Source organism: Hirundo rustica, chromosome 1 (genome assembly GCF_015227805.2).
Source record: "Hirundo rustica isolate bHirRus1 chromosome 1, bHirRus1.pri.v3, whole genome shotgun sequence".
NCBI lineage: Eukaryota > Metazoa > Chordata > Aves > Passeriformes > Hirundinidae > Hirundo > Hirundo rustica.
The window spans coordinates 142,667,906-142,689,986 of record NC_053450.1 but is presented as its reverse complement, the minus strand read 5'-3'; the positions used below and the strand labels follow the sequence as shown (position 1 = coordinate 142,689,986).

The 22,081-nt window shown below is 37.1% G+C and overlaps 1 protein-coding gene across 1 annotated transcript in view; it reads left to right on the top strand.

Annotated features, from left to right (window-relative positions):
* Positions 1 to 18,509, top strand: part of PARD3 (par-3 family cell polarity regulator) — a 444,448-nt gene extending 425,939 nt beyond the window's left edge. Inside the window, 4 exon segments of the mRNA XM_040060657.1 lie at positions 3,552 to 3,672; positions 12,907 to 13,034; positions 16,393 to 16,609; positions 16,611 to 18,509. Of these exon segments, the coding sequence (XP_039916591.1) occupies positions 3,552 to 3,672; positions 12,907 to 13,034; positions 16,393 to 16,609; positions 16,611 to 16,787 (643 nt within the window). The 3' untranslated portion in view covers positions 16,788 to 18,509.
* Positions 18,510 to 22,081: the final 3,572 nt, after the last annotated feature.

The window sequence follows — 22,081 nt, the reverse complement described above, 5'->3', positions numbered from 1 at the left end:
AATGAAGGATGCAAAGAAAACATGGCACATTTAATTGAACTTTTGAGTACAAGCCCCATACACCCACAATGGGGAATTTAAGCACCAAGAGCACCTGCAGCCTGCATCGTAGTAGTCTATTGATATGACCCTATCTCTCTTGGGTCAATTCATCCAATAAGTCAAAATTCATTTTGGTTTAGACTGGCTAAGGACACTTCACACAGGATATAATTTGTTTAGCTCTGCCCCAAGGGATAATGATGTGACTTACATGAGGATTTGCAGATAAAGCAGAACATCTCGGGATCTGAAAAGGAATAAAGTTAGGTTTGTGCTGTTGACTCCAAAATTTTATTGGTGACAGTTTTCCCTTGTGATTATGGTTTTTACATTTCCCTCCTTCTAGAAGTACTAATTGGGAGTTGGATGAGATACCAAGTGGGTGTACCAAGTGTCCCCTGAGTGCAGAGGGAGTGCAGTGGGAGACATAATAACCAGCAAAAAAAGCACTGATGATAAGAGTAACTGGATGAAGAAAGGCGTGAAAAGGAAGAGGTGACAGCATAGCAGAACAGGACAGAGATGTGCAAGCCCTCAGTGGTGAGAAGGTCAAGGTGGCTATAATTTAACATAGATAATCAGAACAAGGTTGAAATGAAAATGGAAGGAGGTGAATCTAAGATGTAGTCTAAGCCCTCAAATAATCTTTTAAGAAATGTATCTTAGTGCCTCCTTAGCTGTCTGTCTTTTCCTCTTCTAAATAAAAATATTTAATTTTTTTATTATTATTAACCCACTGACTTGATCTCACTTTCTGTTTCATAGAGATTTTTTCAGCTCAAAGAAATTTGAGTAGATATAGAAATGCCTTTTTCTAATTTTGCTCTCTTTTCTGTTGGATAGTCCTTTTTATAATTCACTTCTGCACTTTTCTAAATCTGAGTCATGTCCCTTGCTTTTCAGATAAAATAGAAATATTGTTAAAAGATTTATCTTCTCTGCCATTATCAAACCTTTAATAAGTTTGAATAACTTTTCTTAAATCAGCTTGACTTCTTTTTATTTTCTTTTTTTTTTTTGTAAGGGGTTGTTTTTTTTTTTTTTGTTTTTTTTTTTTTTTAAATAAGTTCTTAGGTCTGGAGATAAGTTGATTATAAATCCCAGGATCCTCCTTGTCCTTTGTTATTCCCCTATGCAGTGTAGAGAGTGTCAAGTTCATGCATTTGATGTTCAGGAAAAGACACATTTTGGCTTCATGGCATGGACACTATGCATTTTCTTGCTGTTCCTCTGATAAGGTAATTGTTTTAATGAATAACTCACAAAACGTGCAGAAGCCCTCATCTGTAATAACCATTGCAGTAGCCCATTTTGGGGCTGGTGCAGTGTATAATGCACAAGGTTAATGCAGTACTTTTGGGGTTTACCTTCTGTTTGCCATTGGATTAACTGCTCCCGTTTCACTTTTGCACTATGACCCCTAAAATCTGAAACAATCTTGACTATGAAACACTGGTTATTTATCTATCATCTTGAATACTACAAAGTGTCTATGGATGGCAGTTTTCTAGTAATTTTTGTACAGAAGTTCAATGACTTTTCTCTTTCAAACATATATTCTTATACCTAAAATTTGCTTTTTAAGTGCAATTTATCATGTAGGAAACATTTGTCTGTGTAGAAAGCAGTGGACTACTTGTTTGTTGGATTAACAATACCAGTTTTAAAAATTGACAGACCATTTAAAAGTGTTTTGTATGTCTTACATTGGGTTGTGATGAATCCCTTCAGAATGTGAAGTGTATAGCAATGTGTGGAAAAAAAACAAGTGGTTGTGTAGTAAAGCTGGGCAGCATTTGACAATAAGGAATAAATTTACATAAAATAAAACTGTAAATGGAGATAAGCTGCTTCACAAAATGAAGTCGAATTAAGAAAATAAAATTAGCAACACACCTACAATGAAGTGGAAATTTTGAAAACACCAGTGTTTCATTTCCACCTGTTCTAAATCAAGCTTTCTTTTAATTGTGTTTTTCAAAAGAGTAATTTGCACATAGAAGTTGACTTACCCTACAAATAAAGCATTTCCTTAAGCTCCAATCTGGGTTAAAAAAATATGAAAGAAAACACTTCTCTAAATTCCTTCCTTTGCTTTGCCTTTGGTTTCAAATTAAAAAAAAAAAAAAAAAAAAAAAAAAAAAATCAACACAAACCACTTCAAATATTAGCCTTTGCCAGAACCATGCTAATGTTTCTGCCTAGCCAGCCAAGCACTGATAAACTCTATTTATTGGCACTGAAAAGAGTGGGAGGTAACGTCTCAAATATCTCCAGACTCCAATCCCCTGCACCGACCAGCCCTGAAAGACATGGAAAACAGTCACAAATGGACTCTAGAATTGTGTATTTTCAAACAAAAGAAGACACAGGATATAAATTTACTGTGTTTTATTGTACCCTGTGTCCAAGAAAAGAAATCTATGGAATTGCTTTGCATTGTCTTTCTGCAGATTTCTCTTTTGAAACAAAGTAATAGCAGTCCATTCCTCATCAGCTCTTTTGAAATAAACAGCGAAATGCAGGGCACAAGAAGCCCACAAGAATAGATTAAAATGCTTCTGGTTAGTCTTGATATAACACATTTGTTTGTCAGGCTTTCTGTGATTCCCACATTAACATGTTTGAAAGAGTGAGGTTGTAGGGTCAGGTAGGAGCTGCACAGCTGGAAAAATGTCAACAAGATTAATAAATACCCACTTTCCCCCTTCTCCAGGAAATAAGCCATTCCTGTGCATATTTCATTATGTTTTCATGTACACCTGTGCTGTGGAGCATGCATTACTGGGCATTGTGGGAAAATTGATGGTTTTGGAGGACTGAAGGTTCTGGGTGTGCTGGTTTGTATCAGTACCTCTGGGACTGAGCCCTCCCCAGCCCACCGGTGTCTGTGGGGCTGAGTGAAGCCAGCTCTCTGCTGCCCAGATCCGTTCCTGCGTGTGGCCTGTCAAATGGATGGCTTTTTACTGCCCCCCAAGCCTTTTAATGCTTTCAGACTGATCAATTTAAAAGACTTGTTAAAAACAGAACTAAGGGATGACAGGCTCTTATTGATTGGGGAAAATAACCAAATTTTATATAGGTAGAGCCTCCAGACATTCTAATTAATTTGATGTGAGTAAAGATCGGACAGTACTACAGTTTATTGATTGGGGGAAAGTATTTTTCTTGTTTATTCAGTAACAGAGATCATTAGGACTTTTAATTTCCCTTTATGTTAAGTCTGACACTGCTATATCTATTGCTCTTCCTTTTCTAGGAGCGACTTACTAAAAAGGTGCCAACAACTTATGATCATTTTTAGAAATATTCTTACTTGTCTTGTCCTTGCAACATCTAAAATTTCTTTATAAGACAAACAGCATTATTAATCTTTAAAAAAACTAGAGATCTTTGTACTAAATGCTTGCAAATTATTTTTAAGTCTGTAGTCCTGCGGTGCAGTAGCAGTCCCAGTTGCAGGTGGCAGTTCCCAAGTATATTGATCATTTCCATCCTTCCTCTTTCAGCAACAGATCGACGCCCAACAATCACGACCGGATACAGCGCCTGAGACAAGAGTTCCAGCAGGCAAAGCAAGACGAGGACGTGGAGGACAGGAGACGCACTTACAGTTTTGAGCAGCCATGGGTGAGTGTGCTGGGCCTGCCAAATCTGGGAAGCTTGGCTGACTCCTGCTGCTCCTGGGAGGGTTGGGAGCAGACCAAAAGGGAGGCAGGGTGCTCTGCCTCCACTCTTCTGCCCTTGCTGTGATCCCCATTTTTGGTTCATTGATGTTTGCTTCATTTCTAAACTTCTTCAGCCGTCTGTCATGTGTGCAGATAGCATTATTTGCTCCACGGTTAGACCCTTGACTTTGTGAGTTACTGCTTGGATTAGTATCAAAGGCAGTATCTATTGATCTGAAATTTTCAAGGAAAACCAGAATAAAATACATACTAACAATAAATAATGAAAGATGTAATGTTGTAAATGGTATTTTCTCTGAAGCAATATCACTGTGTTTAGTTATTTTCATTAAGGCAGAGCTATGTCTTTTCACAGTAAAAGTTTTGCTTTGCAGTAGTACAACTCCGACACATTAGCTGAGACAGTTCTGTATCGAGATATGTGTCCTAATTGATCTTTTAAATTCTGTTCAAACTGATCTAGTAATGTGATACCATTATTTAAATACATGTGCTACCATTATTTAAATATACGTGCTTATCTTGATTTACATAATGAGTTAGTGCTGCTTTTTAATCAATTACATATCCTAAATTAGGATCCTTTAAATAGGAAACAAAAACTGTAATTTTTTTTGAAAATTCCATGATAAAGACAGTGACCAACTTGTTTGTGTTCCCAAAAAAATGGGGAGTGTGTGACGACAGCAGTAGAACCTGTCACAGCTTCCTCTGGAGCAGGTGAGGGTGGTAAGTTATTGTTGCTCAGCATTGCCATGCACACAAGGCCGAGGTGAGAATGGCCAAAGAGGCACGTCTGTGTATGAAGTCACTGAGAACAGCAGTATCAGGAGACAGGCTTCTCTTTCCCTGTATTAGAAAATATCTAACTTCCTCTGAAATTGAATAAATAATATTAACATTTTTATGACCAGATGCTTTCAGTTTGAGGTGGGGAAGGTGATGTGATAGCTCATCACAGGGGTAGACTGGGGCTAGGTGTAGCTGATACCTTCTGTTACCCATGTCACCTACTGCTTGGTTTCCAATCAAGGGATTTGAGCAACATTCTTGGGAAAAGTGTGTATGGGAAAAGCTTGCACTCTTAAAGACTTGGGAACTGAACTACTGAAGGTCATGGGCCAAATTGTTGTATATCTAAATGCCATAGCAACTTTAGACAGTCAACTTGGCTTTTATTATAGTTTCTTGTAATGAGCGAGAAGGGAATTATTTGGATGACAGACTAATTACCTTAGGAATGGAATAATTTCCTAAATTCTGGGTCAGAACATTGACCTTTCTATTTTCTCTTATTCAAACAAATGGTGTCTCTCTGTTTACTCCCCTTCTACAGATCATGCAAATGAGCTCAAAGTCACTAATTCAGCTTAATGTATTAATATTCATTCTGAAGCTTATTGTTGCTTTTATAGGAGCTACTCTGTTGTTAAATATATAGATGACCAAATGTTTTATTTTAGATAAGTACTTTAAAAAAAAAGTTGCCCAGAGTCTATTTGACTTATAATTTTATTTTTCCATCGTGTACTCCAGGCTTTCACGATCACAATACTTGGAAAGGATAAAACAATGATCTCATCTATTTCAGCAGTTCACAGCCATTTCAGTTTTAAAGAGCCATAACCATCTTTTTTAAGGAGTCTGTTGTACTTCCTTAACATGTTAGTCTAAAATGATGGACTTTCTTAAGACAACATCTCAAAACAGATCTAGATGTATTATCAAATATCAATGACACAAAAAAAATTTGCACAATTGGTTTATAATACACATGTAGGAAAATACTTAGATACCTTCATCAGTGTCTTTTCAGTCTTCTCCATCTGTGAGCTGTTGGTTCCAAACCACAGCAGTGCAAAGTGCAGCTGTATGTGGGCCATTGTTGAAAAGGGTTTTTTCACCTGAGGGAGATGGGTTGTGCAGCCTACATAAATAAAAGGTTTTGCATACAGAGAAGCCTCTGAGCCACAAGACAGCAGCCAACTCTGACCTGCTTTGGATAGAAAGAGAGGAAAAACCCATCCTTGGAGAAGTGTGTGCTGTGAGGTGATAAGTAGTTTGCATTTCTCATTACCAAGCTGATGGGATGGCTGAGGACAGGGAATAAAGTGCTGATGTGATGTGCGACTGTTGGTTACTTTAAGGAAGTATAAATGAACATGGAGTTTGCAGCGGAAGTAATGGATGCTGATGGAAATCTGGCAGCTCTGAGGATATTCAGAGGAGCTCAATGCCGCAGAAACCCACTAATATATTATAAAAATGATCCTGTAAACCTCAACAGCTCCAATTCCTCCCAGATTATTAATGGCCTGTGACACAGGAGTCCAGTTACCTGTGAAAGAAACCTTCAGTGTCCTCCCTGGGTGGGAGGCAGATCTCATTCCATGGAGTACATCACCTTGGCTCTGTGTGGTTATCTGTGGATGCCTGACCCATCCCTGTCTGCTGGGGCCCATCAGGTGAAGGTCATTTTTCTGTACTTGAACAATGCAAGAGCGCTGGACTTTTTGCCCTACTGTGTTTGTCCTGCCAGTAAACAAAGTACTTGACTGCCTGCGAGTGTTCAACAGCATCAGGCAGCTTAACAGACACAAAAAGTGATAGTGCTGGAATGAGATGCCACTGTCTATTAAGCAGCATAACATTTCTGCTCAAGGCCATTTGAATGACACACTGTTAGGGTTTAAATAACTGCCTAAATGTTGCAACATTGAGCCATCTCTAAAATCCACTCATTCTGGAAGCTGAGTCAAAGCATTATGGAAGAGATTTTTGCATTTGTTTCTTTTAGGATGGCTTTCTCAGGCTTCATAGCTGTTCTTTTTTTTTTTCTTTTATGTGGTGCTTTTTATGTGTGTGTATTTCAAAAAACAAGGTACAGGAGCCTTTCAAGGGCAATACTATAGGTCTGGCGTTGCATGGAAAAAAGATTAAAATAACATAAAATTTGATTAATCCCTTTTAATCCTGCTGGTGTTAATTCCAGTCAAACTTTGCAGAAATGTGTATCTGGGTATGCAGAATTGCATGGAATTACAGTGTGTCTGCTAATATTTAAGACCCAACTTCATGTTGCTATGACACTTTTATACCAATGAGGATTATTTTAGGGCTGATTTTTCTGTTTGGTACCAGCAGAACCACTGTTTTCTCTGCTTTTCTGGATTGTGTTAGGTCTGCTGAGGCTTGGAGTTGGGGGACTTTGTTGTAATTTGTTCCACATCTCCTATTTTTGCCTAGTCACATCTTGATTAACAGACATACCTGCCCTTTCAATAACAAAACCACAGCTCTGTATCCCTAAATGCCATGGCAATGAACAATCCAATTTAAAAAAGAGCATTTTAAATCCATGGAAAACACTACAGCTGTTTGCCAGTCCTGCTTGCGGAAGCACACCGGTGATCCAAAAAAGCCCACAAAGAGGCTTGAGGGACACAAGTTGGTGCTTTATTTCATCATATTCAATACAGTAATTGGTGCTGAAAATGGGAAGTGGCAAATTCCATTCACAAATACATTCATCTCCAGTCATCCTGGATGTATCTGAATGATGGGGAAAAACTGGCGTTGAGAGAGCAGCTGAACAAAATGTACTTTAAATATTTAGGAGTAAAATAACAATGTATATTATTTTCTAAAGACAACAGCTAACTGGGTCATAATATATACACTACCTGACTTCTCTGAGTATAGCTTTAATTACTTGCACAAATTTGTAAAAAGTAAATAATTACATGATTTTCATAGAGGAAAGATGCCAGGAGTCCTAATAATATATTTATACATGGCCTGATAAATAAAGGCTTAGATGATCTGGGGACTATGCTTTGTTTTTTTCTGATGTTTGTTGATATGTAGGTCTTGTCTCTATAGAAAAAAAAAAACTTTTTTTTTTTTTCTGTTTAAGATACTTATTTCTTATCCCTCTACTCAGGTCCTTGACTTTCTCAAAGCCATACTAAATTTTAAATAGTCTAAAATTCTTTAGGAAAAACAAAAGCCTAATTTTTATTGCTATAACTTTCACCATAGCATATTAATATTACCTGAAAAAATGAATAACTGGTTTTATTCAATACAAACTTTGTAAAGTTTATATCAGGCTGTAAATTATGTAGAATTACTCAACACATTAACGAGAAAGAGAAGTATTGTAATAATTCTTTCTATTAGCAGTCCACTGCAATCATCTATTTTAGGATATTTTATGCAAGATATTAGGCAATATCTAATGGAGTATTGCAGTAAACAAAAACCTTAGAAGCTAAATTGAAATTTCTCCTATCCCATAATCTGGTTTCAGAGAAGAAACATAAGTTATGCAGGAAAGTGTCTCCACAGGTAATTTCTCTTTAGCTGTGTAGTTAATATCTATTTTATATATCAAATCTGCAATGGATTTAATAAAATACCAGCATTTTTTTTCCAAGATTTAAGATCTAACTTCAACTTTTTAAAAAACTTTTTTTTACCTACTAGCTTTAATCTACTAATATATTTGAAATTAAAAAGTGAAAATATAAGATTTTTAAATGAAGTTAAGTCATTTTAGTTAGTAAACAAACATATTTATAGCTCACAGGCATACAGTGAGCATAAATACCTCAACCAGAATTTCAGGGCTTCGTGGTTTGTTTCTGCCATACTGAAGATTTTCTTTCTGATGCTCCTAACACAGAATAGAAATCATTGTTCCATACTGCTCAGCTTCCTACATATACACCATAGAAAGGTACAGAAAGGGATGAGATTTTCTTATTACATTTTGCTTGAGTTAATACATGCACCTGTTGGCAATTTTTAAAAGACATACTGCTATATGTTCTGTTCACCATAGCAACATAAACACAAAGATAGGAGTAAAAATCGCTTTCAAGGACATCTCCCAGAGACACTGAATGTTTTTCATCATTCTGAATTTTGATATACACAGTTACTGGATTGTCTGTCATCTGTGCCAAGTACATTTACACATAAAGCAGGCAAGGTCATTTAATCTTATCTGTTTCTAATTAGTGCTGCACTATGAGAACCACGGACTTTTGGGGGTCCTTGTGCCTGCCAAGTTCCCAGGTGAACTTGAAACTTCTTGGTTAAACACAGAGCTTAATCTGGAAGAAAAAAATTAGCACATTTATTTTAATTAAGTAGTGGTCGTTTTTAATAGCTGGGAAAATACTAAGGGACTTACTCCTGTAGTAATCTCCCTGTTAACTATTTCTTTATCACTCCAAAGAGCGATGAGTCTGAGTAAGCACTTCTCCCAGCTTGTCCCTGTGGCTCTAGGCTGTCAGGTAGGTATGTCACTGTCATTAGTAGATCTTCTGTCCACTGGATCTCCTTGAAAAGCCAGTGCCTGGGATGGCCCCCATGATCTCCTCTCTGTGTTTTGGAGGCAGCTTTGATCTGTGCCATGCTGCTGCAACTCAGAACTACCCTGCTTGGGTAGAAATGCCACTGTGCAGGGGCAGAAGCTTGTGGACAGGGATAGGTAGGAAAAGAGAGGAGGGAAAATTGTCCCTTGTATGGGTTGAGTGCTGATAATGGTCACTGCAACATGAGCCATGGTGGTTACATGTTCTATGACAGAGCCATTCTCTGTAACATGAAAAAATCTTGTTTGCATAAAGTGAGAAACTAGGAACTTTTAAATTTGCAGCCCTGGCTTAAAATTAATGCATCTTTGGGAAGAGAGCTGTGTAATTTCACTTATCTTAAAGCACAATTTTATGTGCTGAATATTGTTTAACAATCCTGAATGCACTATCATTGCCACTCTAAATGTATTGTGGAAGACACAAACATACATTTATTTGTATAACTCAGCCTTGGTTGTTATTGTGGCCTTGACCACATCCTAATTTAAAAGGTCAGTGCTTGTCATACATCTCATTGTAGGTGAGGCCAGGGTTCTTATCAATCTGTTCTGTGAGGAGTGAGCTGTTGCCAGCTTTGTTGGATGGTTTCAGGTTGTTATAATTGTACTTAGCCTTGTATTGGTATCATTGTTATAATTACTGTGTTACGTGCGTTCCTTGTACATGTTTTTTTGCCGTTGAAAAAATCTGAAAATAGTGCAACATTTATTTTTCTTAGTTTTCTCCATTTTATGCTAATGTAAATGGGCTAGACATTTATATAGATATGTGTTTAGGAATGTATTTTATTAAAATATATTTGTTTAAAAGCATGCTGTGAGAACTGCGCTAAGAGTACCAATTAGGTTTTGAAGACTAAAATTACTTACCGTACAAATATTTTTTGTTTAGTTACTTTAATCAACAGCACATTGAAAAGTTGTATCACTGTATGGAGGTTTGCATTTTACTGAGCAAGTTAAGGGCCCTAAATGGAATATATTAAGTCTTTATATCTTCATAACCATATATCAAGGGCATTCACAATGGCATCACTGAGGTTTTGAATGAAAAGTTTTGAAAGAAAGGCCTTTTCATTAAAAAGATGGCTGAATGTGCCTGTCTATGTGTATATATGTTATGATATGGAATATGTGATTACATACAAAGGGAGTATTTTTATGTCTCATTGACATGTTTTTGGATACTTGAAACGAGATAATAGATTAAATTATATGAACAGCTTATTGTAGATGTGAACAACATTCAAATGAAATAAATGTCCTTTCCAGATTAGTTAAGTATTGGAAATCCTCTTAGTTTAACTGGGCATACAAGTACTCGTACCTTCAGTAAATCAGATAATGGATTTGAGATGTTTGCCTTTAGACTCATCAAATAATAAATGTCATCCATTAGATGAAATTCTTTGTGAACCGCAGAGAATCCAGACCTGACTCCTCAGATCCTGTCCTTCTGGGCACACACTACAGCAGGCAGACAGGAGTGACAGCTCCTGCCTCTATTGAACCATTGGTTCCTCTGTGCATTAAAAAGAAATATCTCTGAAGTTACATTTTGATCTTAGTCCATTCATACTCCATTAGGACTTTCAGAGCCTCTGTCACTTTACTGCAGGCTTTTGTGGTAACTTCATCTCTCCACATATGTGTGTGTGTGCTTTCTAGATTAAGCATTTTATTGTCTTGTATAAACCTAAACTGAGCAGCAGCTCTAGCCTATCTCTATCTGTTTGATGATTTAACCATTCTCTTTACTGTCATATTCTTTAATCCATTATGTTTACAGCCAACTGAAAAAAGTGGAACTGTTTTCAAATAAAGATAAGCAATTCTGATTTCATGTCTTATTTGTGATAACTACTTTCTCACATATTACATAATGTAGCTTCCAGCTTTCCAATGTTGTTGAAGTGAAACCCATGAAATGAGGAGTTTGGCTGTAAAGTCTTAGTTTAAGTGTTTTTATTCTTTATGGGGAAATTGATATGGGAACTATTTAGTTTCCCTCTGGTTCTCTGTAAGCTTCTTATAACCACACAGGAGAGAATTCACAAATAAACCTTGTGATTTTCAGGTAATCACTCCCTTCCATAAGCTGAGCCCTTCAATAAAATACCAAATGTCAGAAGACTCTCAATAAAGTCAAGAAAGTTAGAAATGTTGACATATGCAATAACTGAAATGCTGCTCTGTATGTGTTGCCCTTATTTAATATAGTAGGAAATCTCTGTGGGGGTTGTTGGTTTGGACATACATATGTACAGCTTATTCATCTCTAAGAAAATTTCCCACAAGGCTGACACATGATTCTGTTTTCTCAATTTGTTTCTTCATCTCACCATTCCTAAACCATTTTTCATTAGAAATGCTATTTTATTGAGGTTTTTACAGAGTAAACCTATTCTGAAATAGACATTACTGTTACATTCTCTTAAATGAGTTCACTGCTATTCCTAGTCTGTGCTTTCACATTCTGATTCTTTCACCCAGTAATCTGCTTATAATGGGAAAATTGTATCTGTTAAATTCTGAGCTGAGTGATGCCTCTGTCTGAAGTGTATTCTCATTGACAACAAAGTTTCTAAAAGTTGTACACCCGTTTAAAACTTCTTGTTACTGGCTGCCTGCAGGTACGTGACTGTAGTAAGACACGTCACAAATCACAACTCTAGTTTCTAAAACTTGTCTTTATGTGCAAAGATTTTGAAAAGCCTTTTATCTTGCATATAGCAGTGAGCCATTAGGATCTCTTTCTGCTGCAGAAATTATAATGGAAAAGAACAAGAGATGTTTGTTTTGAGGAAAAGCGGAGATGAAAAGGCAAAACATGCTTTTAAAAGTTAGTCTGAGACAAGCTGTTTCAGTTGCAGACTCAGACGAGTGGTTGTGCGCCCTCACCTCCCCATATTTAAACTTACATATTTTGATAGTACTGGTAATTTTAAGGAAAAAAATATAATGCACTGTTTCTCTGTAGGCAAAACCTTATTAGTAAGACAACAGGAAAAGCCCATAGCATTCTTTGATTTTTGTGGCACTCTATTTTGCAAAATGAAATCACAAAATCTGAAGAAAGTGCTAGGGTAAAATGAAAAGTGGTATCTCTACAAAAACCCATGGTCCAAAGTTTGAATCCAGCCATTCTGTCAGATCTTGACCTGTAATACTCTCTATTCCCAGAAAGACCATCCATTTTCACTTGCTCTTAGTACTGGCTTCAACATTTCAAATTGTCACCTCATTAAGATCTTACTCAGAGATTCAGGAGTCCTCATTGTCCACAAGAGACTTGCTGAATTTATCTACTTGATCATATTGAACCAGAAAATGTTTTCCCCCCTCTCTGGGCCAACTGTAGAATAGGATGGTTCCACAAAGGGAGAGCATCACTTGAGTGCATTGGTGAGGTTCAAAGGAGCTTCTGTCCTCCTTCCCCTCTCAAATCCTTAGGGGAGTGTAGAACTTAGCATTATCATGGCTAGGCTGACTTAAAGAGTCTGAAAATCTGTTCCACTGGCTTGATTTAAATTACAGCATTGCCATAAAAGCATAACCCATTCTGGATGTTTGTTTGCCTCATACATCTCAGAAATGGTAGGTCAGAAACAGAATTTGTAGCACAGGCCTCTTTTACGGGTCAGAATTTAACCTAATTATTGTGAAAGAGCTACTTGAACTGCATGCTAAAACAAGTATTGCTGCATTTGTGCAATAGCAACTTAAATGACAGCTCTTTTGTGGGTATTTTTCTGCTTTGTTTAAGACACTTTCATTCTTGTTTTGCAGCCAAACACCAAGACATACTCACAGAGTGGCAGGCACTCTGTGTCAGTAGAGGTGCAAATGCAGCGGCAGCGGCAAGAAGAACGAGAGAGTTTCCAACAAGCTCAGCGCCAGTACAGCTCCTTGCCCAGGTATGGGAACTGTCTGAAGCTGTCCCGTGCGTAGGAGCCCAGAGCTAATTTCATTTCTGGAGGAAAACGTCGCACTTTGTGCAGACGCTTTTTTTCGGCATTGATATCAGGTGGAATGTATTCACAGTGGAAGAGACATAGAATTTCTTAAGTGGGAGCATGTGGTAGCTGAGAATTGCTTCAGAGAATTTCTTCAGAGCTGATTTCAGGGGAATTTGATGACATTCAGCACCCAATAGAATTGAAATATTAAAACAAACGTATTCTTTGTGGGACACTATCCAGTTTAATTTTCTGCAATTACAAAAGTCTCCTGAGCATGATATGAGGTGTCCCCTTCTGACATGTCAGATGGTTTTTGTTTCTGTTGCCTAATTCCTTACTGAGTAGAAATTTATCTTTGAGATGTTAATATGGAAAAAAATTAAAAAGGAAAAAAAAATTCAAGACCACCAACATAAATATATGGAACTGAGAAAAATATCCAAGAAATCAAAGGTCTTCAAGTTTACATATATATATATAGAGTGCTGAAAATGAATACGTTTTTTGTGTAAACAAAACTTTTTTTTTTAAATAGTAGGCTTTTTAAAAGATCAGTTGTTTGAGCAAAATGTCTTCTACTTGATATTTAGTTTTAAGAATTAATAGAAGTTTAGCCAGCTTGTATTACAAATTAACACTCATAGTTAAGCATTATGCAAATGCATTTTGAAATATCAGCAGCAGTGGCTGAATGGAGAATAATTTACACTGGAGCTTGGTGTCAAACTGCTTTCCAATAAGGGTGTATTATTTTTAATGACTTGTGTGGAAATGGTGGGGAAAAAAATTGTTGTGACAAGATATGTTTTATCAGGTATATTATAACTCTTTTTTTGGAAACAAATAAAAGCCTTATAGCAAAGTTATTTAGCCATGAACTCTTATCTTAGCAACATCTTTAAAAATAGAACAGTTTCAGATTTTCAAATGCTTTAACACCTTTCAGTGTAGATTTTTTCTATTAAGTTTGGAAGATGGCAAAGGGAAATATAAAGTTCCCATTTTCTGAGTTCGTTAGTTTCTCATCTTGAGAATCTTTATATATCCTCTTCTTTTTATCTCTGCCTTCCTTTGGAAATGACCACGCCTAATAGTGCCATATTGTTTCTCCTGAGGAATTCTCTTCCAGTTATGCTAACCCCACTCAACCATGTTTATTTATAGTTTTAAAACTATGATTCTTAAAACTTGCTTCCCCTGTTCACAATCTCTGGTAGCATTTAAAAGCTGGAATCCATTGCAACACTATTCAGTGGCAGAAATTAAAAACTCTAAGGGGAAAATTAGTCCATAAGAAATATGAAAAATAGATCATAGAACAGCTTATAGAAATGCTTGTTTTAAAAAGAGTTACTGAGAACTTTACTCAAGGTGGTTTTCAACATGAGAAATGGCTAGCAATCTAGCAGTGCATTTTACTGTGTAATTAATGATAATTTAATGGCTTAGTTTGAGCTCTCTGGGTGTTTCAGCTGTGCTGAGAGCAGATAGAACTGCAGTTCAGCACTGTAAATACCACAATACCCCTATAACAACCTGGGGCATTGAGTTCTCCAGCTTTACAAACCGTTCCTAACACTGTGACTGATCTTCAAAGAAATTTTACTGTTAATCTGAAACCTAGGTCCCAAGCTTAATGTTGCAACCATGACTTTGTAATGATTGAAGTTTGTGCACTGGCTTCATTCTTGAGCTTTGCTGTCTTTCATCGTGTGTATTCTCTAAGAGCCTCCTTTTTTTCCCCTTTGCACATTCAAATCTTTATTACTGAAGGCAAATAAACTCTTGAGTCAATTTTAAAGGAACTTCCCAGAAAGACGGGGAAAGTGTGCCAACTAATTTTGAACAACTACCAGAAAACAGTCAGCAAATTAAATTGGTTCAACTAGTCATCGTCTTGTCCCATGTGAAACTGCAAAAGCAAGGTTTAACTCCATGTTAATTTTCTACTACTTAAATTTTATCTTGCTCTAGATCAGGAACCTAATAGTTTTGTAGCCTACAGAGGTTCGTTCAATTTGCTCTTGTTCCAGGGAGTGATAAAACATGACTCAGGAGCATTGTTGCTTTGGCAAAGTTGGATATGACAATACCAATAACAGCTATAAAAAATGTTGTAAGAATTTACATTATGTTGTAATTTTTGCTGCAACAATTTACACTCATCTTGCATAACATTTTTCATCCAGAGTTCTCAGTTATGAAATAAGGTAGATATGGTAATTTTCAAATTATATATGTGGAAGGAAGATTGAAAAAACTTTAGGTGACTTTTTGCTTTTAATAATGGTAGGAAAATTTTCCAGTTCTCCTGTCTCTCCACTGCATATTCATTGGATGAGCCACCCTGTCATATGTGATGACATGAAAAACCAAGCCATATATAAACAACTAAATTATTTTCTTATTGATTTATGTCGCAATATATTTTATTTTATTGCTTGATTCTCATACTCTAATTTTAATCTCAAAGTGGGTATCTCTTTTGCTGCAGCACAAAATTGTTTTACTTTATCACCACCAATCTTATTTTAAATTCATACAAGCATCTAGCAGTTTGATAGTAAATTAAAGTTATTTCAAAACCATAATCTGTCTTCAAAATAATGTGGTGATTTATTGTGAAAAGAGATAAGAATTTGTAATTCCTATGTCTATTTGGCCTATTTATCTACTCCCTGGAGACAAAAAATGAGCAAAAAACATTATCTCTGCCTCTTCTTTTATGAAAGCTATAGCAGACTGGGAAACACTCCTTATATTACAAAATTCCGTAGTTCTGGAAATGGGAGGAAGAAACTGGAACTTCCTCTCAAGTAATGAGCTTTATCTTCTGACTTGTGCAGTGTTAGGGCAAGCGTTTTAAGGATCTGCCTGTTGCATTTTTAACCAAGTGTCAGTCTAGATTCACATCTTTCATGAGTGACTTCTCAATTGCTGGCTGTTGCCTGCACTCTTACGAAGCACAGCAACACGTGTGACCTTTCCTAGTCTGCAACTGAATTGTAACACTTTGTTCTTGAGAACATGAGGGTAATTGTAGCTGGATGGGGTTTCATAACATATTCCTCCTGCAGGGGACTAGAAATATAGTTCAGCTCTCTAGGGAATGTTCTCCCAACAAAAGAGACAAGATTTCATTTTGGGGCAGAAGAGAACTATGACTCCAGAAAGTGACTTCTAGAGAATACCACAGCTAGACAAAAGCTGATGGCGTGGCAGAAGCTGCCTTCTTTCCAGTGATCGTTGTCAATAACAGTCAAAGGTGAACCAGAACATTTGTCTTAAAAACCTTTTCCATTTTTCTTTTCAGGCAAAGCAGGAAAAATGCCAGTTCTGTATCTCAAGACTCCTGGGAGCAGAGTTATTCCCCTGGAGAAGGATTCCAGACTGCAAAGGAAAATCCCAGATATTCCAGCTACCAGGGATCAAGGAATGGCTATATGGGGGGACATGGCTTTAATGCCAGGGTGATGCTAGAAACACAAGAACTGCTCCGTCAAGAGCAGAGGCGGAAAGAACAACAGCTGAAAAAAAAAAACTTCTTCTGAAGGGCCTAGCAACTATGACTCATATAAGAAAATTCAGGACTCTAATTATACCCCTCCTAAAGGTCCTTTCAGACAAGATGTACCGCCTTCACCATCTCAGGTAGCAAGGCTGAACAGATTGCAAACACCAGAAAAGGGAAGACCATTTTATTCTTGAGGTGAAGAAAATGAGGATCAACTTACCATGCAATAAGGAACAATTTCATATAAAGACTTATATTTTGAAAACTTTTTACGCTGATGGTACTAAGGAATATATCCGTTTTCTATTTCAGTGCCTTTGAAAATATGGGCAAAGCACTGGTGGGCCTTTGCCCACGTCTTTGCCGTTGTGTCCCAAGTGTTGAATCCATGGAAGGACATTCCACCATCTGACAATCACAGTGGAAGTCAGCAGCGCCACCCCTGCGTTCCGAGTTCCGTAGCCCAGTCCCGTAGCTGTCAATGGCTTTTTGCTAGGATTTGTTGTTATGTGTTTTACTTTGCAGTGACTTATTACACCAACGTGCAGCTTTGTGGCATAAAATTAATGAATTTGAGTTTGAAGGAAACATTGACATGTCCTTTATTATTTCTCTCGGGTCAGAAGGAGGTGTACATATCACTCTTGAGTGGATAAGGCTGAGCTATACTCTGGATTGCAGTTGGAGTTCTGATATGTTTTATGGTGGAGTCATTACCAGTCTTTGTTGATCAATCTTTAAGTGTCTTTATGCTGAAAAACTATCCTTCTTCTATTATGCACATATGCACTCTTTTTTTCTCTCTCTCCCCACTCTGAGCTTATTAAAAAAGCCTTTATCCTGACTCAGGAGGAAAACAATATTAAGCTTCCAGTTATCCTGAGAATCCTGTTCCAATTGCCTTATAATCTTAATGCACAGTCCATTACAAATGAAATAACTGGAGAGAGATTATTTATACAGACACAGCCAAACCTTTGATAAGTGTATTTTACTATTTTATTAAAGATGGGAAATTATGAACACACATGCAATTGAGTTCTGCTTTGTTTTGCTTCCAAATTAATTTGGTCATATGACACTTGTATCTAGGAAGAGAACTAGGGAGGGTGTTTTGTCAGCTCATCTGATGCACAGTAGTCTTTGGGCAAATTTTGGAGATAGCTCCAAGCAAGAGCAGAGGAAATCAAAGGGTTTTTTCGGATCAAATAGCTGTAAAGAGAACAATTCCCTCTTTTTAGATGTTGTAAAGCTTTGTGGACAATTTCCTTTGTGCTTCCATATACCATATTGTTGCATCATGATGCTACATTAAAAGGAAACCTTTACGTATATGAATGAGAGTTAAGTGGAGACAAACTGTTACACATCATCCTGAAAACATGTCAGTATCCAAAAATTGCTAAGTCAAAATGATTGCTCTAGTAGAGAGTAATATTTGAATGTGCATATGGGATATGAGAATTTCTTTTGCAGCAGCTGTATTTATGTTTGTTGGTCTGAACTTCATGTGTTGTACAAAATATAGCTGGGTTTATGAAGTGCCTGCAAATCCTGATGTGAAAAGGCTTGAGAATGGATCTCAGCATATTGTGTACAAAAAGGAGAGAAAGCAAGAAAAGAAATCATGTATTGCGTGATATTAAAAAAAAAGCCTATTTTTTTTTACTGGCACATTTTATTTTGTGCCAACTCGTTTCTAGAATGTATGTGAAATATCAGCACACATATCGGTGTCTTTTATGCCTGTTTGTTAACAGTTTTTGTTGTTAATAATGTACTCCATGTTTAAAAGTTCTTATTAGTGTAAGCACAGTGACATTGGATGATAATAGCTTTTTTTACGCAGAATTTACAGAACTGTGTAAAATGGCTTTCCTTGTACATATGAAATTTAGAATAAAAGGCTGTTTCCATCCTTGTCTTGGTATTGCCTGTAGATCCTTATGAAAACTGCTGCAAACATTGAGTTTAAAAAATACTTACAGATATTGTTTTATACTGTTCCTAATGGTTTGTGTGTGTTGTCCTGTGAACACATAAACATGAGAAGAGAGAGAAAGAGAAGAGAAGAGAAGAGAAGAGAAGAGAAGAGAAGAGAAGAGAAGAGAAGAGAAGAGAAGAGAAGAGAAGAGAAGAGGAAAAGAAAAGAAAGAAAAGGAAGGGAAAGGAAATAGAAAGAAAAAGAAAAAGAAAAAGAAAAAGAAAAGAAAAAGAAGAAAAGAAAGAAAAAGAAAAGAAAGAAAAGAAAAGAAAGAGAAAGAAAAGAAAGAAAAGAAAAGAAAAGAAAAGAAAAGAAAAGAAAAGAAAAGAAAAGAAAAGAAAAGAAAAGAAAAGAAAAGAAAAGAAAAGAAAAGAAAAGAAGAGCTTACAGCCCAGCTGAGGACCAGAAGACTATCCTCAAAGGCAAAATCCACATTGTTTAATGTATTGTGTTATTTTAGGCCATACCTATGACATTTAAGAGGCACATTTTAAGACTAAACTCTGTGGCAAAAATCTTCCTTGCTGTAGCATGGAATCCTCTGCCCAAGGAGAGCACTGTCAGAAAGGCACCTGCTGCAATCTGGCCAAATCCAGGCGTGTGTTAGGAGTCTCCTCTGCACTTTTTGTGTGTTTTGGGGTCTGATGGGAGCCCTTCACAGAAATGTTGGCATGGTGAAAAATGGGAGAAGGCATATTTATGAATAAAGCATTATTTACAGTGCCAATGATACTCTGTTTCCCCCATTAGTATTGGAGCTGAGTCTGGTTTTCTCCTTCTTCCCCTCATTTCTCATTTTGTTGGTTACTGCAGGAATGTCAGTCATGATTCTGTGTATGCATGACATCAAGGTGTTGCCATGGCAATAATAGTGTCAAATTATTCACTGTGACTTTAGTGAGGGATCTCAAGGGGAAGAGTAACAGGAGCTGTAGGGTGGACAGGCAGCTTTCAGTGCCCAAATAAAGTAAAGCCAGGATTTTCAAAAATACTTAAATAGTAGTGTCTTGCATTTGAGCATGAGGAAATAATTGCATTTGCAGTTTTGCAGCCCTTGCTGTCTCATCTCCTGACTGCACTCTCAGATTACATAGTTTGACATTTCTATGGATTTATTTGCACTGGCAAATAATTGCAAGCACTAAAAAATGCATCCACAGGAATAGAAAACAGGTTGAAGTCCTTTTCAAAACAAGGCCTCTGATAAGCTGTTGTAGGAAAAAGGACATGTGTTTGGAAAAGTATGAAGTACAGGATGTTTTATGTGTGAGGATGGCATATGTTAAAGTTTACTCATCTATGAAACTCCTCTTCAAGGTGTTAACAATTTACCATAATTAGATGTGTTCATGAAAGAAGGCAGATGTTCTCTTTGGGCCGTGTCTGTGTTATGTTAGTAAAGAATAAGGTCTTTTTCTGGCTTCGTCATCCTGTCTTCTTCCTGACATAGTGTAGACAGGATTTCTAATATTAACTCCCATAAGTTGCAAAGGGCGATAAGGAAGTGGGAGGGAGATATTTTAATAGAAAATGACCTTTAGTTCTGCCTAGTGAATAGATTCAAAAGTTAATTGAGCTAACAGCATTGCTACAGTAATTTGTTTGTGGACGCATTACCATTATGAGATTAAATCGGTAACATCAGTATATTTGAGATTGGTCACAGGACAGACTGTAAGGGAGCTTACAGCAACGAGGAGTGGGTGTACAGCTTGCACATTTTGCTCTATTGAAACCCTGAGAAAACCATCTGCAAAGCCTCCTGTACTTTATCAAAATAATTTGCTAATGCAATTGAAATTCTTTGGGAAAGTTTTATATTACTAATGCAGAATACTGCTGCCTTTCTCAAAAAAACTATTTTCCCTCTTCTTACGGGCCTCCTTGGAAGCATGAGTGCAATCCTAGTGAGTTATTGCATGGGCCAGATAGTTTAATGCATGTCTTTGAGAACTCTGCCATCAAAAACAGCGAAAAATGGCGTGGAGCCCAGATGAACATGATTGGAAAATACAATTGCCGTTTATTGCTGGCAAACAGCTGGAAGAACAACAGAATAAAATTTAAGCCCATCATGACTGTAGATATGTGGCCATGACTGTAGATATATTACCTGCCTTTCAAAGCGGCACTGATGGTTTGGTCACGTTTTTTCTGTTAATGAGTATCTGTAATACTGCATTTATCTGTTCTGGATATTTTGAGAAGGGGGAGGTTTGGCCAGACAGGGAAGAGATGTGCCAGATTAGCAGTGTTGGCTAAACATAGGATATTCTTGAGTAATTCAAACCTTTGAACTTGGGTTGTTGAGACTTAAAGTGAATTTGGCTATTGCATGTCCTGGCTTGCAAGACTGTTTTTAAAATATTTCCTAATTCTATTTGCCATGCCTGACTGTTTCTACATCTTTCTCTCCCAAGTCCTCAGTCTAGTTAATAATAAGCATTATGAGGAATCTGTCAGGAATGCAAATGCAGAAAAAAACCTCATCTATTTCTTAGGCTGCTGTTGTGCCACTCCATCCTAGCCTTTCAAACTCAATTTAAAATTTGACTTTAGCATAGCAGAGGAAGGGTGAGGGTTAGAAATCCACAGTGGGGGCTGACTTTGTGAAAGTAGGGTTGGGGTGTCGGGGTGTGGGTGTGTGTGTGTACTTGAGAGAGGCACAGAGTGGGTTAATTTGCCTTTAATTCATGTCCCTCTTCAAAAAATAACTTGTAGCGTTTCTTCAGTGTTTTTCGTATCTGTGCAGAAAGCAGCTATGATATGATGCACATGTACATTGTTTTACACCTCCTTGTAATCTCTTCTTTTACATCTGCTGATTATTCTGTTACGTTTATTTGTTTCTCTAAATGACATACAATTCATTCCTATCCTAGGCTACTTCTTGCCAGTGACTGATTTTTCTCTCTTAGATTTGTAAACCTATTTTTATGTTTTTCTGTCCTTGGGAGTAATATTATCTTTTATAATTTACACTTCAATCAGTTTTAAAATTTGAGACTGGAAGCTTGATTTGGGATTATACAAAATCAGAACTAAAGAACATGGCATTGATTTCTATTCTCTGTGCAGTGCACACTTCCTAGGCACTTATAGGGACTGGGCAGAATACTTTCTGAATGAGATGAAGAAAAACATCAAGCCTAGGATCTTTGGTAGAAAAAAATTAGGGGAAGTTTAGAAGATATTTGTGCCCACTGTGTTCCATCTACTGTAAAAAAACCACCAAAATTCCTTAGACGTATCACTCTGCCTGACGGTTTCAGAGCTCAAACTGACGACTGTGGTTTAAAGGCAGACGGATGGAAGAGGAAGCTACTTTCACCCTTCCAGACGATGCCAGGACCCACTTCCCTTGCAAATAGGCTCCCAAAATTCTGTTTTCAGATGCACATCCTACAGCAGCCGAGGTCTGGAGTAGGCTTACATTCGCAAATTGAGCTCTAAGTGCGGTGGCTTCAGTGACATCTGTCAGGGGAGAGATGACAGCCACAGGTG